Source organism: Macaca mulatta, chromosome 8 (genome assembly GCF_049350105.2).
Source record: "Macaca mulatta isolate MMU2019108-1 chromosome 8, T2T-MMU8v2.0, whole genome shotgun sequence".
Classification (NCBI taxonomy): Eukaryota; Metazoa; Chordata; class Mammalia; order Primates; family Cercopithecidae; genus Macaca; species Macaca mulatta.
Genome location: NC_133413.1, coordinates 133,814,616 through 133,838,504, shown reverse-complemented (window position 1 = coordinate 133,838,504; position 23,889 = coordinate 133,814,616). Strand labels below are relative to the sequence as shown.

Below are 23,889 nucleotides of genomic sequence, written 5' to 3'. Positions count from 1 at the left end.
TTTCCGGGCGGTGGGGCCAGGAGCGCGGTGGGCGGGGCTCGCAGCACGAGTTCTCAGCGCGGGAAGCCGGGGACGAAATGGGCAGAGCTCGGGCAAGCGGCGCCAGTTCCTGGGAAGGTGGAGCCCAAGCGAAGTGGGCGGGTCCGGGGTGGGGTGAGCGGCGAGAACTCCCGGTGGGCGGAGCCCGGGACGAGGAGGACTGCGTGCTTCCGGGTAGGCGGAGCCCGGCTGGTGGGTGGAGCCCGGGGTGGGGCAGGACTGGAGGCTTGGGCTCTCGTGGGCGGAGTCAGGGGCGGGGCCCCGGTGAGGTTTGGGAGAAGAGGGGTCTTTGGCGGCGGCTTAGGGTGGAGCTAGGTTTGGGCTTGGAGTTGGGCCCTGAATAGCGCTTCGCTGTGAATCTCCCGGGGAGGCTCTTCCAACTTGGGGCTGAGCTTCTGCGCTGTGGAGAAGCCAGGTGAGACACTGAAATAACAGAGGTTTGGGTGTGAAAATCCACACTTCAGCACTCAGCCTGGAGTCCGCGGGAGCCCAGAGAAGAGGAGGGGAGTGGAGGTTAATTCCAATATGACCGCATCGAGGACGCTTTCCGAAAGGGATAGCACACCAAATCTCACTCTATTGTAACTTAATCTTTTAAATTGGAAGACCTATATCTATTGGCTCGAAAAGATATATTAATTCCCTGATATAGTAAATTTGAAAAAAAAAGTTTAAAGAGTCCATATGGTATCGTTTTTGTGTTAATCATGTGTTTGTTCATTTACTGGCAGTCTGGAAGAAAAGACACCATATTGTTAAAATAGTATTTAGGGCCGGGCGCCGTGGCTCAGGCCTGTAATCCCAGCACTTGGTAAGGCCGAGGCGGGTGGATCACGAGGTCAGGAGTTCGAGACCAGCCTGGCCAAAATGGTGAAACTCCGTCTCTACTAAAAATACAAAAATTAGCTGGGCGTGGAGGCGCGCGCCTGTAGTCCCAGACACTCGGGAGGCTGAGGCAGGAGAATCGCTTGAACCCGGGAGGCGGAGGTTGCAGTAAGCCAAGATAGTGCCATTGCACTCCAGCCTGGTCGACAGAGCAAGACTCCGTCTCAAAAAAAGAAAAAAAATAGAATTTATCTATGGTGAATGAATAGTATTAATATCAGGGACTTTCAGTTTCAAGGACTTTACACTTTACAGTCTTCTGAATTGTTTATATTTGCAATGAGGATAACTCGCTAATCAGGGTACTTCCCATTATAAAAACTGAGATGTTTACATTGATTTTAGCCATCCACAGTCTGATTTTCCAATCTCTTGAGTCCCAAAGCCGATAAATCCTAAAGACTTTGAGCCCAGTTCCTGTGTCAATTACCAATTTTATTGCCTCTCAGCTCCTAATACAAACTTCCACATAGCCTCTATGCTATATAGCAACTCTGTTAAACATTTCTCCTTTAGAGTGGGAAGCCCTATAAGCTAGAAGGAATTGGGGCCGTATCTTTAACCTCCTCAAACAAAACAATTACCAGCCAAGAATTTTGTATCCAGTGAAACTAAGCATCATATAGGAAGGAAAGATACAGTCTTTTTCAGACAAATGGTGAGAGAATTCGCCACTACCAAGCCACCACTACAAGAACTGCTAAAAGGAGCTCTAAATCTTGAGACAAGTCCTGGAAATACATCAAAACAGAGCCTCTTTAAAGCATAAATCACACAGGACCTATAAAACAAAAATACAATTTAAAAAGCAAAAACAAAAAAAAGGCATACAGGCAACAAAGCATGATGAATGGAATGGTACCTCACAACTCAATACTAACATTGAATGTAAATGGTCTAAATGCTGCATTTAAAGTGAGTGGGACGGGTATGGTGGTGAGAACATCCTTGTGGTGTCTGCCCCAGCCCCAGACTCAGAACATGGTCCCTCCCTAACCTTGCAGTTTTAGCCTGGCAATAACCTTTATTCAGCCTCTTGACACAAAAACCAGGGTTCTCCCTAACTTCCCTCTATACAGTAAGGTACTGAATAGATTTTCCTTATATGTTGTAGTTATGCCTTTATCATAGTTAATAAATTTTTGGGGGGGGTGGACAGGGTCTCCCTCTGTCACCCTGGCTGGAGTGCAGTGGCGCAATCATAGCTTACTGCAGCCTCAAACTCCTGGGCTCAAGTGGTCCTCCCGTCTCAGCCTCCTGAGTAGCTGAGACCGTGGGCACGCGCCGCCGTGTGCAGCTAACATAATTAATAGTTCTTTACATTTAACTTCCCTTGCTTGATCTACTGTATAGTTTCTTATCCTGAGTGGGCACAGACTACTTACTACAGGACTTTGAAGCCAGGCTGGGTAGGTTCTACTGTTGTAACCAAGCGAGTTATAGAGAAACGCCGCACTTTGAGAGAAATTATGGAGTCCTTTATTAGCCAGCAACTCGGAGACAGCTAACGCTCAAAATTCTCTCGGCCCCGAAGAAAGGGCTAGATTCTCTTTTATACTACGGTCTCAGTAGGGGAGTGGGGGTTAACTGAAACAATTTTACAGAAGCAGAATTGGCAAAAAGTTTTAAAAAAATTAATTGGTTATAGAAGCAGTTACAAAAAAGTAAACAGTTCCAGGTGCAGGGGCTTAAACTATCACTAAGAGATAAATGCAGGGGCTTTTAAGTGCCTTCCACAGAGCACATTCCCAGGAGCTGCTGGTACAGCCTGACCCAATATCTTATCAGCAGGTGCATTCCTGAAAGTGCTTGGAGTCAGTTTACGCTAGTTATTCCCTTAAGGGGGATAAAGGGGACTGCAAGTGAAGAAACTAAAATGGAGTCTGTCCGGCTCTCTCTGCTAGGACAGAGTCACTCAGGTTAAAACAAGGTAGGGTTATCACACTACAGCTTGCCGGTTGGGTGACCTTGGACAAAGTTACTTCACTCTTCTGTGTCTCAGTTTCCTCATCTGTAAAATGAAGTTAATGATAATGCTACTATCTCATAGGGTCATTATGAGGATTAGTTGAGCACTTAGAATAGTTGGTGGCATATAATATAAATGTTAGCAACTATTTCTGGTTAAAAAAATCTGATTTCATTATTTTCCACATACCCTATATATATATATATATATATATATATATTTTTTTTTTTTTTTTTTTTTTTTGAGATAGAGTCTCACTCTGTTTTCCAGGCTGGAGTGCAGTGGTGCAATCTCGATTCACTGCAACCTCCGCCCCCACCACCTCAGCTAATTTTTTGTATTTTTTTGTAGAGGCGGGGTTTCACCATGTTGGCCAGGCTGATCTCAAATTCCTGACCTCAAGTGATCCACCCGCCTCGGCCCCCACCGCCATACTCTTGTCTCTGAGTGTCTTATTCTTCCTTTGATACACCAAGCCTTTGCACAAGATGTATGTACACTCTGTCTGATGCACTCTTTCGCATGCCTTATTTGCAGCTTTTCCCAGGATGAGTTTATTGTTGGCCTCCATCTTCCTGCAGCTTTTTTTTTTTTTTCCTGTTTTATCACAACTTTTTGTTCATGTGTCTTGAACAGCAGTAGCATGCTCGGCAACTCAATCTGTCTCTACCTCTGCCATGAGCTCTTCCAGGGCACGGGTCCTGAGAGGTAAAATAATATAAATAGTGCTGGAGTCAGAAACACACTCGAATCTTATCTTGGCTACTTACTAACCTGAGTGACCTTGGATAAGTAACACTAGGATTTCTGAGTGTCAGTTTTTTTGCAAAATGAGGATAATAATAGTAGAGTGCTTATCTAATGGGTGCTGCAGTGAAAATTAATCTCTGCAGAACACTTAGCATAGTGTCTGGCACAACATAGGTACTGTCAAAAATAAACACAGTCGTTGAACATCAGTCAAAGCGATAAAAACAGATTTTATTCAGCAACTATTGACGGTAGGGGAAAGAGCTGAGCTCCATTCCAATTGTGCAGAGGTGATTTGGGCATTTCAAAAGGAGAATGAGGCAGCAGGGAGGAGCTGCGGGGGGCAGCACTCAGTAGAGCCAGGGAAGTGAAAATTACAAAGGGTTGGTCAGTGTAAATACCATTAGGCCAGCCGTGTCTGCTAGCTGGCAGTTATCTAAGTTAGGATTGTATCCTCCCACAGAGACTGGGAGTCCGAGGCCCTATCCTTCCTGATGATTACATTTCAAAGGAATGGCTCTCTAAGTCCTTGAGAAGGACTTCTGAGTTGTAAATAATACATATTTACAATTCTAAGCCCTTTTAGTAAATGCTCTAAGAAAAGGAGGTCAGGGGCCTATCATCAGGTACTGGCAACAACAAATAGTAAATTTTCCTGGCAGCTTTGAGCTTTCTTAGGCAGGCATTTTAATGGGGGTCTGGGGGAGAAGGCTGACATAGCCTTATACTGCTAGAAGCCATGCTAGAGTTTGGTCAAGTCTGTTAGTGCAGGGATTTGGAACCGAGTTGTGCTGAGAGTTCTGCAGTTCTCAGTACCCTGTGTAATAAACAACTACATAGGCCGGGTGTAGTGGCTCACCCCTGTAATCCTAGAACTTTGGGAGACCAAGGCTGGAGGATCGCTTGAGGTCAGTTTGAGACCAATGTAGGCAACACAGCAAGACCCTGTCTCTACAAAAAAAAAAAAAAATTTTAATTAGCCAGGCATGGTGGTACCTGTAGTCCTAGGTACCCAGGAGGCTGAAGCAAAAGAATTGCTTGAGCCCAGGAGTTTGAGGCTGCAGTGAACTATGATTGCACCACTGCAGTCTGGCCTGGGCAACAGAGTGAGACCCTCATCTCTTAAAAAATAAATAAGTAATTTAAAAAGAAACTACATAAATTTGCAGTGATGATTATTATCCTCACATAGCTCTGAGCAGGGTATAAGCATTGTAGCTGGCATAAATCCTTGTTGAATTGATATTTTTATTAATTAAAATATAGGTGACATTGCTGTAACAAAGAAACCCAAAAATATTAGTGACTTAAATGAGATACAAATGCATCTCTCATGCCACAGCCTGAGCATATACATTCCAGAGCTGATATAGTGTCTCTGCAATATCTGTTACCCAGGCTCCTGATGTCTTATTGGGGGCCATAACTAGAGTGATGCCCTAGTCCGCGTGGCTGAAGATGGCTTGCCACCTTACCTGCTGATTGCATTCTGACTGGTAAGACCAGGGAAAAGGAGTAGTGGGAGGTTCAAGGACAAAATCTGCAAGTTGTACACATCACGCTGCTCACATTCCACTGACCAAAAGATGCTCACGTGATCACATCCAGGTGTAAAGGAGATCAGGAAACATACAGTTTATTCTGAGCAGTGCAGGTATTATTTGAGTGTCTCAAGGAAGAAGGGGAGAATGCACACTGAGAGATAACCAGCAGTTTCTAAACTGCCATATTGTGCTTTTTTTTTCCTGTTTCTAAACTTTCTCTTTTTTTTTTTTTTTTTTTTTTTGAGACGGAGTCTCACGCTGTTGCCCAGGCTGGAGTGCAGTGGCGCGATCTCGGCTCACTGCAAGCTCCGCCTCCCGGGTTCCCGCCATTCTCCTGCCTCAGCCTCCTGAGTAGCTGGGACTACAGGCGCCCGCCACCGCGCCCGGCTAATTTTTTGTATTTTTAGTAGAGACGGGGTTTCACTGTGGTCTCGATCTCCTGACCTTGTGATCCGCCCGCCTCGGCCTCCCAAAGTGCTGGGATTACAGGCTTGAGCCACCGCGCCCGGCCTCTAAACTTTCTCTTATAAGCAGGAATTACTTTTTAGATTGAAAAAAATAGATCGTAAAAAACATAGAGGCCGGGCGCAGTGGCTCATGCCTGTAATCCCAGCACTTTGGGAGGCCAAGGCGGGTGGATCACTTGAGGTCAGGAGTTCGAGACCAGCCTGACCAACATGGAGAAACCCCTGTCTCTACTAAAAACATGAAATTAGCCAGGCGTGGTGGTGCATGCCCATAATCCCAGCTACTCGGGAGGCTGAGGCAGGAGAATTTCTTGAACCTGGGAGGTGGAGGTTGCAGTGAGCTGAGAGGGCGCCATCGCAGTCCAGCCTGGGCAACAAGAGCAAAATTCTGCTAAAAATATAAATAAATAGATAAAAAATATGATCCTACAATAGAAACTATAAAAAGGGATATGGTTTCAGAAGACTAGGAGGTACTGAGAACCAGATTCTGACCTACAAACTCCAATGATCTGGTTAAGGAAGAAATATGAGATGCTACTCAAAGAAGCCTGTATCTAGTGAAATTAAGATATTAAAGGGCAAGTATTTAGAAGAGAGATAAATAACAAAGGAAATTATAAGAAAGACCACAGACATGTAAAAGGAGGTCCAGGGAATCTATAGCACACAGTACACTGAGCTTTAAGGGTTTTTTTAACCTTTTTTTTGGAAGGATGTGCTTTTAATGCTTTTTTTTTTTTTTTTTTTTTTTTGAGACAGAGTCTTACTCTGTCACTAGGCTGGAGTCTAGTGGTGCAATCTTGGCTCACTGCAACCTCCACCTCCCAGGTTCAAGCAGTTCTCCTCCCTCAGCCTCCCGAGTAGCTGGGACTACAGGTGTGTGCTATGACATCCAGCTAATTTTTGTATTTTTAGTACAAAACTAAACCAACCCCAGGTGATCCACCCGCCTCAGCCTCCCAAAGTGCTGGGATTACAGACGTGAGCCCCCGTGCCCAGCCAAGGATTATTATTAAAAAACAAAAACTAGAATGGGTGTAGTAGCTCAAGCTTGTAATCCCAGCACTTTGGGAGACTGAGGCAGAAGGATCACCTGAGCCCAGGCGATCAAGGCTGCAATGAGGTATGAGTCAGCCACCGTACTCCAGCCTGTGTGACAGAGCGAGACCCTGTCTCAAAAGAAAAACAATTTGGCAAAACAAAACAACCGAAACTCTGACATTCCCACTTATTTTAATTTGCATTTATCTGATTTGCATTATACTATTTTCCCAAGTTAAAGCGATCATGTCAGTACAAAGCAGTTTGTGCTATGGCAGCAAGGTACTATGTGAACTCAGAGGGTAGAGTCCTTATTGCTGGGGGTGGGAAGTTGGCTGGGTTGAAACACAATGAAAGACCAATCTGAAAGAGATTGGGGTGGAAAGCAGGTCCATACTTGTGGTATTAGATTCACTGCTGTGTACCATACCTTACATGGGAAAACTGAGAAATTAAACTATATACGTTCAGGAGAGGTCAATAGAGAGGTAAGGTTTGAAAACCACATTGTAAGAATATATCAGCAGGGCGCCGTGGCTCACGCCTGTAACCCCAGCACTTTGGGAGGCAGAGGCGAGTGGATCACCTGAGATCAGGAGTTAGAGACGAGCCTGGCCAACACAGTGAAACCCCATCTCTACTAAAAATACAAAAATTAGCCAGGCGTGGTGGCACACGCCTGTAGTCCCAGCTACTGGGGAGGCTGAGCCATGAGAATCGCTTGAACTTGGGAGGCGGAGGTTGCAGTGAGCTGAGATGGTACCATGGCACTGCAGCCTGGGTGATAGAGAGGGACTCTGTCTCAAAAAAAAAAAAAAGAATATATTTTCCAGGCCAGGCGCGGTGGCTCACGTCTGTAATCCCAGCACTTTGGGAGGCCGAAGCTGGTGGATCACCTGAGGTCAGGAGTTTAAGACCAGACTGACCAACATGGTGAAACCCATCTCCACTAAAAATACAAAAAATTAGCCACGTGTGGTGGTGGGCGCCTGTAATCCCAGCTACTCGGGAGCCTAAGGCAGGAGAATTGCTTGAACTCAGGAGGCAGAAGTTGTAATGAGCCGAGATTGCGCCATTGCACTCTAGCCTGGGCGACAAGAACAAAACTGCGTCTCAGAAAAAAACAAAAAAACAAAAAGCAAAGAATATATCTTCCCTTCTCACTTCCTGTTCCCTTCCTCTTTCTCTCCTGATCCTCCAACCCCCAAATCTGAAAAGGGTATCTGCCTCACGTGGCCTTCCACCATTGGTTTTGTGGGTGTCTTTTCTAAAAATACTGGTAAAATTCCTCTTGCAGCTTGAGGTCTCACACCAGTGTTCCTTTTTTTTTTTTTTTTTTTTTTTGAGACGGAGTCTCACTCTGTTGCCCAGGCTGGACTGCAGTGAGGCAATCTCAGCCGACTGCAACCTCTGCCTCCCAGGTTCAAGCAATTCTCCTGCCTCAGGCTCCCGAGTAGCTGGAATTACAGGTGCCCACCACCATGCCCAGCTAATTTTTTTTTTTTTTTTTTTTTGTATCTTTATTAGAGATGGGGTTTCACCACGCTGGTCAAGCTGGTCTTGAACTCCTAACTTTAGGTGATTCACCTGCTTCGGCCTCCCAAATGTTGGGATTACAGGTGTGAGCCACCATGCCCAGCCACCAGTCACTGTTCTTGGTTGCAAACAACAGAAAGCATTTCTGGCTAACTTAAGCAGAAAGAAAGGTTTACTGGAAGGTTGAGGAGGCGAGAATTTGGGTGTGACTTAGAGGAGAGGAAGCACAGCCCAGGTTACACTGAGATAATGCTCCAAACATTTAAGAAACAGTTGGTTAAGATGCCACCATTTGGCATATGCCTGTAGTCCTAACCACCCAGGAAGCTGAGGCAGGAGGATCTCTTGAGCCCAGGAGTTTGAAGTTACAGTGAGTTATGATTGCACCAGTGGGCTCCAGTGTAGGCAACAGAGAAACACCTTGTCTTTTTTTAAAAAAGAAGGAGGCCGGGCGTGGTGGCTCACGCCTGTAATCCCAGCACTTTGGGAGGCCGAGGCCGGTGGATCACCTGAGGTCAGGAGTTTGAGACCAGCCTGGCCAACACGGTGAAACCCTGTCTCTACTAAAAATACAAAAAGTAGCCAGGAGTGGTGGCAGGCACCTGTAATCCCAGCTACTTGGGAGGCTGAGGCAGGAGAATCGCTTGAACCCTGGAGGCAGAGGTTTCAGTGAGCTGAGAATGTGCCATTGCACTCCAGCCTGGGTGACAAGAGTCAAACTCCATCTCAAAAAGAAAAGAGAAACCACTCTTTTCTAATAATGCCATGCCTCTGTATCCTTTGCTCTGCCACCAGGAATAATCTCTATCCCCGCATCTTTGGGTCATTCCTCCCAGAGGCAATAAATGCCTCAGATAGGAGCAGCCCATTGGCTGGTCCAAGGTCACATGCCTGAGTCCTCATTGCCAGGTTTCCAGGGAAATGAAGTGTATTTCCCTGTAGGATTTCCACAGAAGGAGACTGGGCCCTGCCTCAACCAAACCCACCCAAAGAGAAAAATCTCCCAGATAGAAGGCGAATCTGGGATATAGCTAAACATGGAATAGAATAGCTAATATATGGCAAATGTCAATAATGTCTCCCCACCTCCATTCAATTAATGTTTTTTCCTCTCTTGTGGGAAATCAATAAGCTTCGGTATACAATTTAAGTAAGCTCACATTTGCAATATTCCTGAAAGAAATCCCCATCCAAACTAATGTATACTTTCTAATTTTGCTACCAAAGAACAGAGAGGGACCCACTTATGACCTCATCCCAAATGAGGTAGTGGAATCATGATTAGCTCTTACCTGAGCCTCTTTTCTGTGGCACGTGAAGTAAGAACACTTGAGTCTTTTTGAAGCAGTCAGGGGTTGCCAACAAGAACCTCCGTTTTTGTTTTTGTTTTTGTTTTTGTTTTTGAGATGGAGTCTCACTCCATTGCCCAGGCTGGAGTGCAGTGGCGCAATCTCGGCTCACTGCAACCTCTGCCTCCTGGGTTTAAGCAATTCTCCTGCCTCAGCCTCCTGAGTAGCTCAAGTGAGTACCTCCTGAATCTCAAGTGATTCACCTGCCTCGGCCTCCCAAAGTGCTGGGACTACAGGCGCCCACCACCACACCCAGCTAATTCTTGTATTTTTAGTAGAGATGGGGTTATACCATGTTGGCCCAGCTGGTCTTGAACTCCTGACCTCAGATGATCCACCTGCCTCAGCCTCCCAAAGTGCTGGGATTGCAGGTGTGAGCCACCACACCCAGCCTCTACTGCCTTTTCTTTTCCCCCCTAAATCAAGTCACTCCTAACTAGAATAGTTAAGATTAGGAAAGATAAAATTGGTCACCAACAGAAGACCAATCCCAGACCAACTGTACTATATACATTTCCCAGGGCTGCTATATGTAACACATTACCACAAACTTGGTAACCTTTAAAAACCAGGAATGTATTCTCTCACAGTTCAAGAGTCCAGAAGTCTGAAATCAAAGCATCAGCCAAGTTGATTCTTTCTGGAGATTTGGAGGAAGAATCTGTTCCATGCTTCTCTCCTGGCTTCTGGTGGTTGCTGGCAAACATTGGCATTTCTTGGCTTATAAACGCATCACTGCAATCTCTGCCTGTCTTCACATCACTGCCTTCTCTGTGTCTGTATTCACCAATCTCTCTATCCTTTCCCTTATAAGAACACTAGTCACTGGATTTAGGGTTGACCATAAACCAGAATAATCTCATGTTGAGATTTTAATTACATCTGCAAAGATCCTATTTCCAAATCAGATCACATTCACAAGGGGAGGTTTATATCCTTTATGAGGGCACAGTTCAACTCTCTAATCCAACCAAAAGCTGAAGCCAGTGTGGTAATTTTATTTTTTATTTTTTATTTTTGAGACAGGGTCTCACTCTATCACCCAGGCTAAAGTGCAGTGGCAAGATCTTGGCTCACTGCAGCCTCCACCTCCCAGGCTCAAGTGATCCTCCTGACTCAGTCTCCCAAGCAGCCGAGAGTACTGGCGTGCACCACCACACCCAGCTAATTTTTGTATTTTGCGTAGAGATGGGGCTTTGCCATGTTGCCCAGGCTGGTCTTGAACCTCTGACCTCAAAGGATCCTCCTACCTTGGCCTCCCAAAATGTTGGGAGGGCTAAAGCCACCACACCTGGCCCCAGTGTGGTAATTCCTTAATGTTTAATATTATAAAGAGAGAATAAAGGGATAGAGAAAAGCTTTTGGCTGACCATCTGTTAGTGTTCTGGAATTTTGATTGGTTTGCTTAGTTGTTTTTTTTGTTTGTTTGTTTTTTTAACTTTTTTTTTCTTTTTTTTTTTTCTTTGAGACAGAGTCTCGCTCTGTCCCCCAGGCTGGAGTGCCGTGGTGGCGATCTTCTCAGCTCACTGCAACCTCTGCCTCCCAGTTTCAAGCAATTCTCTTGCTTCAGGCTCCCAGGTAGCTGGGATTATAGGCGTGTGCCACCACACCCAACTAATTTTTTTTTTTTTTTTTTGAGATGGAGTTTTGCTCTGTCCCGTAGGCTGGAGTGCAGTGGCCAGATCTCAGCTCACTGCAAGCTCCGCCTCCTGGGTTCCCGCCATTCTCCTGCCTCAGCCTCCCGAGTAGCTGGGACTACAGGTGCCCGCAACCTCGCCCGGCTAATTTTTTGAATTTTTTAGTAGAGACGGGGTTTCACCGTGTTAGCCAGGATGGTCTCGATCTCCTGACCTCGTGATCCGCCCATCTCGGCCTCCCAAAGTGCTGGGATTACAGGCTTGAGCCACCGCGCCCGGCCTAATTTCTGTATTTTTAGTAGAAACAGTTTCACTATGTTGACCAGGCTGGTCTCGAACTCCTGGCGTCAAGTGATCCACCCGCCTCAGCCTTCCAAAGTGCTGGGATTACAGGCATGAGCCACTGAGCCCCGCCTGCCTTCATGTTTGACAACCCCAAGAATAATCAATATTCTGACTTCTAACAGCAAAAGTTAGTTTTATCTGTGTTTCTGCTTAATATGAAAGGAATTATACATTTTAAAAATCAGGCTCCTTTTGCTTAATATTCTGTTTGCAAGATTTATTCATATTATTGCATCTAGTTGTTGTACATAGTTTTTGACCTAGCCATTGCAGTTCTAGAAATTTATTCTACAGATACAATGTAGAAGTGATATTTGAACCTATTTATTCATAGCAGTTATGCAATAGCAAGAGAACAGAAACAAATGTTCGGCAAGAAAGGTCTGCTTAAATAAAATACGGTGTGTCCACAAAGGGAGGAAGTTCTTTATGTACTCACAGGGAAAGATCACTAAGACTTAGATAAAGCAGCACAGTACAGAATAGAGTGTACAGTATGCTGCATTTGTGTAAACAAGGTGGAAATGAATACCCATGCAAACACATGCTCTCATACTTACTTATATAGTATAAATCAGAGGTTAGAAAACTAGCCGGATGTGGTGGTTCATGTCTGTAATCCCACACTTTGGGAGGCCGAGGTGGGCAGATCATCTGAGCTCAGGAGTTGGAGACTAGTTTGGCCAATATGGTGAAACTCTGTCTCTATAAAAATACAAAGAAAAAAAAAAAAATAAGCCAGGCGTGATGATGCTTGCCTGTAATCCCAGCTACTCGGGAGGCTGAGGCAGAAGCCTGGGAGGCGGAGGTTGCAGTGAGCTGAGGTCGCACCATTGCACTCCAGCCTGGGCAACAAGAGAGAAACTGTGTCTCAAAAAAAAAAAAGAAAGAAAGAAAAAGAAAACTATGACCTCTTTGGGCCAGATACATCCTGAGACCAGTTTTTGTAAATAAAGTGTTATTGAAACACAATCATGCCCATTTGTGTCTATATTGTATGTGGCCACTTTTTCACTACTATGGGATTGAGTAATTGCTACAAATATCATACCATCCACAAAACCTAGAATATTTACTCTCTGGCTATTTACAGAAAAAGTTTGCCAGTCCCTAGAGTAGTAGGTTAAATAGTGGCTCCAAAAAGATATATTCAAGTCCTAACCCCCCTCTTATCTGTCAATGTGATCTGATTTGGAAACAGGATCTTTGCAGATATAACTAAGATCTCAAAATGAGATCATCCTGGATTTAGGGTGTGATCTAAATAGTTTAATGACTGATGTCCTTATAAGAGAAAGGGGGGGCTGAGTGCGGTGGCTCATGCCTGTAATTCCAACACTTTGGGAGGCCAAGGCAGGTGGATCATAAGGTCAGGAGTTCAAGACCAGCCTGGCCAAGATGGTGAAACCCCGTCTCTACTAAAAATACAAAAATTAGCCGGGCGTGGTGGCAGGTGCCTGTAATCCCAGCTACTCTGGAGGCTGAGGCAGGAGAATCGCTTGAACCCAGGAAGCTGAGGTTGCAGTGAGCTGAGATCACGCCATTGCACCCCAGCCTGGGCGACAGAGTGAGACTCCATTTCAAAAAAAAAAAAAAAAAAAAGAAAGTGGGGAGAGATTTGAGTACAAGCACAAAAAGACAGGAAAGAAGGACATATGATGGTGAAAGCAGAGTGTGGACTTACACTCCTACAAGCCAAGAAACTCCGAAAGTTGTCAACAGACACCAGCAGCTGGGAGACAGGCATGGAATAGTTTCATACGCAGAGCCCCCAGAAGGAAGCAACATGGCCAACACCTTGGTTTTGGATTTCTGGCCTCCTGAACCACCAGAGAACAAATTTCTGTTGTTTTAAGCCACCAAGTTTTTGGTAAGTTGTTGCGGCAGCCTCAGGAAATGAACATGCCTGGTATGGATGATCTCTGGAAGGATACCCAAGAAATGAATAACTTTGGTTGTTAATGGGAAGGGTGACAAGATGGCTAGCAAACGGGCGTATGAAGGAGACTTTTAATCCATATGCTCCTTTGTAACTTAAAGCATAACCGTATGAATATACTACATCTTGAAAAATAAATACAATATAAGTAGAAAAGTTAATAACTCCTAATTGGTCTAGCCCAGGGAAGAGAGTTACCTCTGATTGTAGTGGGTGTCTAAAATAATCACTGTAAAGCGTGTTGCCTTTTTAGTCTGCTCAGCTCTGACCAGCTAAAATAGCCTCCTGCTGGTGTGGCTTCCTGTGGATGGCCTCACAAGGTCACTTTATGTCAACAGCACACCTAGACAAAGTCCTTCTGCTGAAGGCAGGCAGGATCTTCTGTAGGCTGTGATCTGAAATAGATCCCCCCATCTGTGTCCATTTCGCTTCTGCTCACTGCTACTAGTCCAGGCCACCATCTTCTCTCACCAGGACGGTGCAGTAACCTTCTAGTTTTTCATTCTACATCTGTTCTTGCTGCTTCCAATCATTCGCACCAAAGAGCGAATCATGTGACTTCTTGCCTTTGCTGTCCTTTCACAGTTGCTCTTTGCAAATAGATCAAAACCACACTCCCATCCTGGCGTGGTGGCGCTTGCCTGTAGTCCCAGCTACTCAGGAGGCTGAGGTGGGAGGATCGGTTGAATCCAGGAGTTTGAGGTTGTAGCAAGCTGTGATTGCGCCTGTGAATAGCCACTGCACTGCAGCCTGGGCAACGCAGGGAGACCCTGTCTCTAAAGTAAATCAAATGCTTAAAAAAAAAAGAAAACCCTCCTGGCTGGGCGCAGTGGCTCACGCCTGTAATCCCACCACTTTGGGAGGCCTAAGTGGGCAGATCACCTGAGCTCAGGAGTTCGAGACCAGCCTGGGCAACATGGCAAAACCCTGTCTCCACGAAAAATACAAAAAATTAGCTGGGAGCAGAGGTGTGCCCCTGTAGTCCCAGCTACTCCCAGCTACTTGGAGGCTGAGGTGGGAGAATCTCTAGAGCCTGGGAGGTGGAGGTTGCAGTGAGCCAAAATCCTGCCACTACATTGGTGACAGCCTGGGTGACAGAGTGAGATCCTTTCTCAAAACAACACCACCCCTCTCTACTGTGCTCTTGAAGCACGCCATCTGGCCTATGCATACCCTTGTATTGCTACTTCTCTAGCAATCAACTCTTTCCTCACCATATTCCAGAACAGCATGACACAAATCACTCTGTGGATAAGAATCACCGGAGACTTCCTGAAAGCAAGTTTCCAGGCCTTATCGCAGACCCATGGAATCAGGCTCTTTAGAGAAGGCACCTGAAGCTGTGTGTAATATGTTGATTTTGATTATTATTATTATTATTCTTGGCATTGAGACCTGCTTGATTTATTCTGATTATTTAATACACAATGACGCAACTGTGATCCCAAAGCGTGCAAAGTTAAAGCCTTCAACTGCAGCTGAGGAGAGGGCAGGAATGGTACACCTGGGGACGGTGGTGAGTCAGGAATGAGGGGCAGGCGGCTATGACCAGGGCAGCCTTCTACCCGGGGCCAGAGACAGGGAAGTGACCTGAGGAGCAGGACCCAAGGGTAGCCCAGGGTCGAGGAAGGGGACAGAGACCTCCCCTTGGCCTAGGTCAGGAGCTCAGAAGTGCCACATGGCTGAGGGAGCAGTGGGCCAGAGGCAGGGCCAGGAGAGCACCATTTTCTGGGGGACTGGGGGCAGGGAGGTGCCCTACAGGAGAAGCCAGTAGGGGCTGCCTGCCCCTGGGGTGGAGACCAGGCTGGAGCAGGCTGGAGCAAGACCTGAGGCAGGCGCAGGGCCTGAGAGCCCGGCTGGCTGGGCTCTGGGGGGCTCCCAGAGCAGCCTGGCCCAGGGAGCAGTCCTGACTCTGCAGGGGATGCCCAGTGAGGGGCCACAGACCCCTCAGAACTTCCCCCACTCTCTCCCTGGAAAGGAGCTGGGGAACCCATAGTGCAAATCTGTGGACCACTCAGTGATGGAGGGAGGCTGTGCCCAAAGGTGGACACTGGGGGTTGCCCCCTCCACCACCTCGGCCTCCACCGCTGTCCTCAGTACAGCGCTTCTCCTAAGAGTGCAGGCCGTGGACGCCACCCTCGATCTGGGCCGACATGGTCCGCTTCTCAAACTTGAGCTCTCCTGAGTACATCATGGACTGAAGGACAGACAGGTTGCGGGCCCTGATATCATGGCAGCCATGCTGCATACCCGCTATGAGGTAGGGCACGAACTTCTGAATGGACCCTTTGTCCTGGTGGAGCCCAAGACACCCTGTGTGATCTTCACCTTATCCCCCTTGCTGAAGTATCGTTTCTGGCTGCTGCTGTTCTTCTCCATGGCATCCAGGGAGCCTGTGCCTCAGTATTTCTTGAGCCACACCCCGTCTGAGAAGAAGTACTCACAGGGGGCCTCCAAGGTGGCAGCCAGCAGTTAGCCCATCATCACTGTGGAGGCACCAAGGACCAGCACACCTTGATGTGCCCTGTGGTCAGGATGCCACCATCGGCTATGATGAGCACACCAAAGCGCTGGGCTCAGCCACCTTGTACACAATAGTGCCCTGGGGCCAACCTTAGGCCATCACTTCCTGGGTGATGCAGAGGGAGCCGTGGCCCATGCCCACGCGCAGCCTGTCCACACCAGCGTCAGTCAGGTTCTTGGCCTGGGCTGCTGTCACCACGTTCCCTCCAATCACCTGGAGATGGGGGTACTTCTGTTTTTTTTTTTTTTTTTTTTTTGAGACGGAGTCTCGCTCTGTCGCCCAGGCTGGAGTGCAGTGGCGCGATCTCGGCTCACTGCAAGCTCCGCCTCCCCGGTTCACGCCATTCTCCTGCCTCAGCCTCCCGAGTAGCTGGGACTACAGGCGCCCACAACCGCGCCCGGCTAATTTTTTGTATTTTTAGTAGAGACGGGGTTTCACCGTGGTCTCGATCTCCTGACCTTGTGATCCGCCCGCCTCGGCCTCCCAAAGTGCTGGGATTACAGGCGTGAGCCACCGCGCCCGGCCAGTACTTCTGTTTGATGTAATGCACCATGGCAATCTGATAACACCGAGTTCCCTTGGGACGAGTCCAAGACTATGACGTTGATGCCCGCCTGGGTGAGCAGGTCCAGGCGGTATTTGTCATCCTCACAGGTGCCCACAGCTGCCCCGCACAGCAGCTGCCAATGGGAATCCTGGGAGGCCACAGGGTAGTCTCGGTTCTTCTTCAGGTCAGTGCAGGCAATGATGGCCACCAGCTCATCATGATCATTGACGATAGGCAGCTTCCCTTTCTTGCTATGCTGCAGAATCTCATTTGCCTCTTTCAATGTCACTCCTGCTGGAGCCACCACCAGCTTGATCCTTGGCATCATCACCTCACTGAGGAGGGTGGTGTGGTCCTTCTCAGCAAGAAAGTCAATGTCTCGGGAGGTGACAATGCCCACCAGCTTGCTGCCCATGGTGCCTGTCTCAGTGATGGGGATGCCGGAGAAGCCATGCCGCATCTTGGCCTCCAGCACATCACCCACAGTGTGCGAGGGTCTCAGCACCACGGGGTCCGTGATGAAGCCCTGTTCAAACTTGACCTTCCGCACCTCGTTGGCCTGGAACTCTGGGGTGCAGTTGTGGTGAATGAAACCAATACCTCCCATCAGAGCCATTGCGATGGCCATGTTGTCCTCTGTCACAGTGTCCATGGGGGAAGAGGTCAGCGGTGTCTTCAGCGTGATCTTCCAGGTGAGGGTTGAGGTCAGGTCTGCCTCATCAGCTATCAAGTCTGAATCCTGGGAGAATCAGGAACTCCTAGGTGAGGCCATGGGCCCTGGTGAAGAGCTGCTGTGCAGTGAGCCCATCCTTGGGGACATAGCCGGTGCCGCCGCTCATCAGGTAGTCCGCCATGCTGCCGGAGACCCCATGACCCAACATAAGGCCGCCAGCCTGCTGGTGCGGGCCAGGGGTGGATTATTTTTATTTTTTGAGACTGGGTCTATGTTCCCCCGACTGGTTTGGAACTGCCGGGCTCAAGCGATCCTCCCACTTCAGCCTCCCAAGTAGCTGGTACTACAGGCCCACACCACCACACCTGGCTTTGTGTACTGTGTTTAATAAGCTCCCTGGGGAATTCTATCTTTGAAGTTCTAGAAGCATTTTCAATTATTTTGGACTTCCTACCTCAGGGCCTTTGCACTTGTTCTTCTCATTCCTGGAAAACTCTGCCAATTTTTTGAAGGGCTGATTCCTTCTCATGTTTTATGTGTCATCTAAAATGTCGCCTCCTCAGACTGACCTTTCTTTTTTATTTATGTATTTTTGAGGCGGAGTCCCGCTCCGTCGCAAGGGCTGGAGTGCAGTGCCATAATCTTGGCTCACTGCAACCTCTGCCTCGCTGGTTCAAGCAGTTCTCCTGCCTCAGCCTCCATAGTAACTGGGATTACAAGCGTGTGCCACCAAGCCTGGCTAATTTTTGTATTTGTAGTAGAGACAAGGTTTTGCCATGTTGGCCAGGCTAGTCTTGAACTCGTGACCTCAAGCAATCTGCCTGCCTCGCCCTCCCAAAGTGCTGGGATTACAGGTGTGACACATGCCTGACCTCAGACCTACCCTTCCTTCCTGCCTGCCTGCCTTCCTTCCTTCCTTCCTTCCTTCCTTCCTTCCTTCCTTCCTTCCTTCCCTCCCTCCCTCCCTCCCTCCCCTTCCCTCCTTCCCTCCTTCCCTCCCCCCTTCCTTCCTTCTTTTTGAGATGGAGTTTCGTTCTTGTTGCCCAAGCTGGAGTGCAGTGACGTAATCTCAGCTCACCACAACCTCCGCCTCCCGGGTTCAAGAGATTCTTATGCCTCAGCCTCCTGAGTAGCTGGGATTACAGGCGCCCGCCACCACGCCTGGCTAATTTTGTATTTTTGGTAGAGACAGGGTTTCTCCAGGTTGGCCAGGCTGGTCTAGAAATCCCAATCTCAGGTGATACCCACCTCGGCCTTCCAAAGTGCTGGGATTACAGGCGTGAGCCACCCTGCCTGGCCTCAGATTGACCTTTCAAGTCCACTGTATGTTTCTTTCCCTTCAACCACTCTCTGTCACGTGACCCTGTTTCATTTTCTTTGTACCACTTGCTATAATGAAGTTACCTTGTTTATTTACTTGTTTATCCACTGAGTACCTCTTAGAATGTAAGCTCCGTGAACCTAGGGTTTCTGTTTGTGTTGTTCACTGCTTTACTCCTTGCACCTCTAACTATGCTTAGAATAAGATGGGGGCTCAATTAGAATTTCCTGAATAAACAAATCAAATGAGATGGTATATACAGTATATAGTCTTGTGGTTTTTGTTGTTGTTGTTGTTGTTGTTGTTGTTTGACAGAGTCTCGCTCTGTCGCCAGGCTGGAGTGCAGTGGCACCATCTCGGCTCACTGCAACCTCTGCCTCCCAGGTTCAAGCAATCCTCCTGCCTCAGCCTCCCAAGTAACTCGGGCTACAGGTGTGCGCCACCACGCCCAGCTAATTTTTTGTATTTTTAGTAGAGATGGGGTTTCACCATGTTGACCAAGATGGTCTCAATCTCTTGACCTTGTGATCTGCCCGCCTCAGCCTCCCAAGGTGCTGGGATTACAGGCGTGAGCCACCATGCCCAGCCGTATATAGTATTTTAAAACCAAGTAATGGTAAACTCTGCTACTTTTTAATTTTTTAAACTGTGCTACTTTAAATATTGTTCCTTCCTTTTTCACTTATGTTGGTTAAACAATTATTTTAAAGCTTTTTCTATTGTAAAAGTGAAACATATTCGTGCAAGAAAAATCAGAAAAATTTTGTTTGGGCATAGTGGCTCACACCTGTAATCCCAGGCTTTCGGAGGCCATGGTGGGAGGATTGCTTGAGACCAGGAGTTTGAGACCAGCCTAGGCAACAGGGTGAGACCCTGTCTCTAAAAACAAATTAGCCAGGTGTGATGGCACATACCTGTGGTCCCAGCTACTAGGGAGGCTGAGGTGGGAGGATTGCTTGAGCCCTGGAGGTCAAGGCTGCAGTGAACCGTGGCTGCAACACTGCACTCCAGCTTGAGTGACAGAATAATAATCTGTCTTCCTGGGGACGGAGGCTTGCGCCTGTAATCCTAGCACTTTGGGAGGCCGAGACGGGCGGATCACGAGGTCAGGAGATCGAGACCATCCTGGCGAACACGGTGAAACCCCGTCTCTACTAAAAAGTACAAAAAAACTAGCCGGGCGAGGTGGCGGGCGCCTGTAGCCCCGGCTACTCGGGAGGCTGAGGCAGGAGAATGGCGTAAACCCGGGAGGCGGAGCTTGCAGTGAGCTGAGATCTGGCCACTGAACTCCCGCCTGGGCGACAGAGTGAGACTCCGTCTCAAAAAAAAAAAAACAAAAAACTTACATTTAGTTTATTGTCTTTCTCCTTCCACTAGAGTTTAAGTTCCATTAGGTCATTTTTGTTCTTTTTATTCACTGCTGCATCCCCACTGCTTAGAATAATGCCTGGCACATAATAGAGTCTCAATATGTATTTAACAAATATTTAATGAACTGCAGTTATCCAAATCAATAAACAGCTTTCATGTATTTCACTAGGATCCCTCGGACATTCTGATCATTCAGCGTGTTATCTATTTCAAGTAACTGCCATCTTAGAGGAGCCATCTTCTGTATTCTGTGATAATAGCAAACGCTTATTGAGCACTTACTATGTGCAAGCATGGCTCCAAGGTATAACAATAGTATTTTAGGGCCTTAGGTATTATAATCGGAGTTACTTTCCGAGTATATATACATTCCGAAATACATCTAAAAAGTATTTGTTGTATATCAGAACTTCACATTTAACTGGGAGTCCTGCTCTCTTTTTTGAGACAGTTTCTTGTTTTTTTGGGGGGGGGGTCTTTTTTTTTTTTTTTTTTTGAGACAGAGTCTTGCTCTGTTGTCCAGGCTGGAGTGCAGTGCCACGATCTCGGCTGGCTGCAACCTGTGCCTCCCGGCTTCAAGCAATTCTCCTGTGAGGAAATTAGAACCTGGAGAGGTGAATAATTTGTTCGAGATCTTCTACGTGGGATGTTCAATGGCAAAGATGAGTGCAGAACCCGCGTCCTTAACTAAACGATGGCACTCTGCTGAGTTGCTTTTAGCTCCTTGTGTTTTCTTTCTTTTTGGTAGTTAACTTGTTTTCGTTAAGCCCTCAATTTAAAAAAAAAAAAAAAAAAAAAAAAAAAAAAAAACTCTTAAGTCTCAAAGTCAAAACCTGTCAAAGGCCAAGTGCTTTATTTCCCTCCATTCAAGGAGTGGGCATTTTGCTTTTGAATCCTGGATGGCGGGAAGCAGCAAGCAGGTGTCAACAGGGGTGGGGAGGAGACGCCGGGCCCCGCCAGCCAATCAGAGCGCGCGGAGGCCTCCCTTCCCCCGCCGCCGTCCACGCGCCAAAATTCCAAACGGGCTGTGCACCGCTCCCGTCGTCTCCTTCCGCCGGGCTCAGCGAGCCGGAACTATGTGAAGAAAAAGAAGTCAGCGTTGTCCGCCGACTGTCTGCTCACATCCTCTATACTGTCGGCCTGTGTTCCTCTCCACGTTGGCCCGGCCTCCTTCGCTCTACAAATGGGAGGAGAGTTTCGAGCCTGCTGTTCTATGGCGGCGGCGTGGGCGGGACAGGCGGCGGAGGGATCCTGGGCGCGCGCGCTGCGGCCGCTGGCGCGGAGCTTGTGGCGCCAGAATTCGGAGCGCGGAAGAGCCAGAGCTGCGGCCGCCTGGAGCTGGAGCCCTCTGCAGTCGCGCACACCGAGGCCATTAGGGAGAGAAGATGGTGGTTCTCCGCAGCAGCTTGGAACTGCACAACCACTCCGCCGCCTCGGCCACGGACTCCTTGGACCTGTCCAATGAGTTCCTCAGTCTGGAGCAGATCGGCCGGAGGCGGCTCCGCTCGGCTGGCGCGGCGCAGAAGCAGCCCGTGGCGACCACAGCCAAAGCGGGCGTGAGTACCGGCCTGAGGCAGGCTCCCTGGGCGGTTCCCGTGGGGACTGTCCGCAGCCCGGCGCCCGGAGGGGCCTGGGGGTGGGCGGCGCCGGTCTAGGTGACAGTTGTCGGGGACGAAGTGTGGTCGAGGACGAGTAAAATGGAAGCTCTGGGGATCGGAGGTGCGGGTCGGGTCGCAGAGCTGAGGCTGGCCGGGAGAGGACTAAGCATTTGGTCACCACCTACTTTTACGCAAGAGGAAATCGAAGCCTGCCACAGCGGAGTGCAGTCTGGGGCCAAGCGGCAGCTGTTCGGCCGCCCCCAAGATCCCCCTCCCTGGCCGATCGATCGCCCAGGCTCCTGCCCTAGGTTCGCGTCAACCTGGAGGCAACACGCATCCTCTGACTGCTTTCTGTCTGCGCCATAAACGTTGGGGGGTGGGAGGGAGCACAGGGACGGACAGGTTGTAATTCAGGCTCTCTGACCTCCATTAACGATCCAGAGGGGTTCCGTAATAAGATCGCAGTGAATAATACCCGGTTGCATAATGTGGAGGGATGAGGACCAACATTTCCTGTACCCCCCCCCTTCCAAGCCTCATCATAACCCTTTGAGAATGCATAGTTGTGATATCTCTTTGACAGATGAAGAAACGGACTCAAAAAGGTAAACAGTAAGGGGTAGATCTAAAATTGGAACTCAGATTGCCTGCCTCCCAAATCGTTCCCTTTCTCTTCCGTCATGCTGCAGTTACAGTGTCTATAGGGGAAGTTTGGAAGGGAGGAGGGTCCTCTTGAAAGAAGTGCTGCTTCTAGGTCTGAAGTACAGTGAAGGTTTTTGCAGGGCAGAGTTAAAGCTGAGCAGAGTTACTCTCCTCCCATCCAGCTCCCCCCGCCAGCTGCCTGAAGAGGCCTAGGTGGAAGGGTTTCAGCATTCACAGAAGGTTGAAGTCGAGGAAGCTCGCTAGTAAATTTAGTTAAAGCAGCAAGTAATATAGTTGGATTCAAGGTGTTGAAGTGAGCGAGGGTAGGCATGGAGTAGGAAAAATAGGACCTGAGAGAGGGTTGGGAACTTGGGAGTGAGAATGAGAGGCTCAGGGGAAGTGTCTGGTGGAAGTGACAATGTAATCCTCTTCAGTTCAGCAGACGATTTCAGGGTCTTGGATTAAGTCTCCTATTAAGATCTTGTATATAGATAACTATATAAAATTAGTTGCCGGTATCTTCTCTGGGCATCCCATTCTGGTTGCTGCTCTGCTGAGGGGAGTGGGTTAAAAACTTTAGTCCCTTCAGTCTCTGAAATTGTGATTCTGAATTGAAAAGACAAGTAATTTCCTGACTCAGGATTTGTTTCTCAATCATGTGCCAGTAATTGGCAGAGACCTGGAGAGGCCAAACACTTCTGCACTGAAGTTGGTTACTGGACTTATTAACCTGTGTTCAGAAAAGCTATTTCAATACTGATTGATTATTTATGTCCGGGATAACACTAGATCATATGAACATAATGATACATACTGATGTATTGAATACTGGTTAAATACATAGACTTTTTTTTTTTTTTTCTTGGAGATAGAGTCTCGCTCTCTCATCCAGGCTGAAGTTCACTAGTGCGATCTCAGCTCACTGCAACCTCCACCTCCCGGGTTCAAGCAGTTCTCCTGCCTCAGCCTCCCAAGTAGCTGGGATTACAGACTTATGCCTCCACGCCGGGCTAATTTTTATATTTTTAGTAGAGACAGGGTTTCTGTTGGCCAGGCTGGTCTCGAACTCCTGACCTCAGGTAATCCACTCGCCTCAGCCTCCCAAAATGCTGGGATTACAGATGTGAGCCACCCTGCCTGGCCAGATATACAGCGTCTTAAGAAGACTGTTGGCCGGGTGCGGTGGCTCATGCCTGTAATCCCAGCACTTTGGGACACCGAGGCGGGCGGATCACGAGGTCAGGAGATTGAGACCATCCTGGCTAACACAGTGAAACCGAGGTGGGCAGATCACAAGGTCAGGAGATTGAGACCATCCTGGCTAACACGGTGAAACCCCGTCTCTACTAAAAATACAGAAATTAGCCGGGCGTGGTGGCGGGCCCCTGTAGTACCAGCTGCTTGGGAGGCTGAGGCAGGAGAATGGGGTGAACCTAGGAGGAGGAGGTTGCAGTGAGCTGAGATCGCGACACTGCACTCCAGCCTGGGGGACAGAGCGAGACTCCGTCTCAAAAAAAAAAAAAAAGAAAAAGAAAACTGTTAATTATGAATTTCAGTTTCTGCTTCTCAGGTTTACCAGTAATCAGCAGGTTTCTACACTTGTTAATTGGGGTGATACCCACCACATTGGTAGTGAGGATTAAATGTGATCAAGCATGTAAGGAGATTAATTGAACAGTTAGCATATAATTAGGACTCAGTCGTTGTCA

At 48.0% G+C, this 23,889-nt stretch overlaps 1 protein-coding gene and 1 pseudogene across 3 annotated transcripts in view; one reads left to right on the top strand and one right to left on the bottom strand.

Moving 5' to 3' along the window:
• Positions 1-277: 277 nt before the first annotated feature.
• Positions 278-23,889, top strand: part of ATAD2 (ATPase family AAA domain containing 2) — a 98,567-nt gene continuing 74,955 nt past the window's right edge. Inside the window, exons 1-2 of one of the 3 annotated variants that reach the window (XM_028852900.2) lie at positions 278-454; positions 5,042-5,139. Coding sequence is in view for 1 of the 3 variants with exons in the window: in XM_002808487.4 (XP_002808533.2) it covers positions 21,326-21,496 (171 nt within the window). In the remaining 2 variants the exon portion in view is untranslated. Of the gene's footprint in view, positions 455-5,041; positions 5,140-21,258; positions 21,497-23,889 lie in introns of those variants that run through there. The other 2 variants (XM_077944007.1, XM_002808487.4) reach the window with 2 other exon arrangements.
• On the bottom strand, positions 16,012-17,551 carry LOC709912 (inosine-5'-monophosphate dehydrogenase 1-like; annotated as a pseudogene).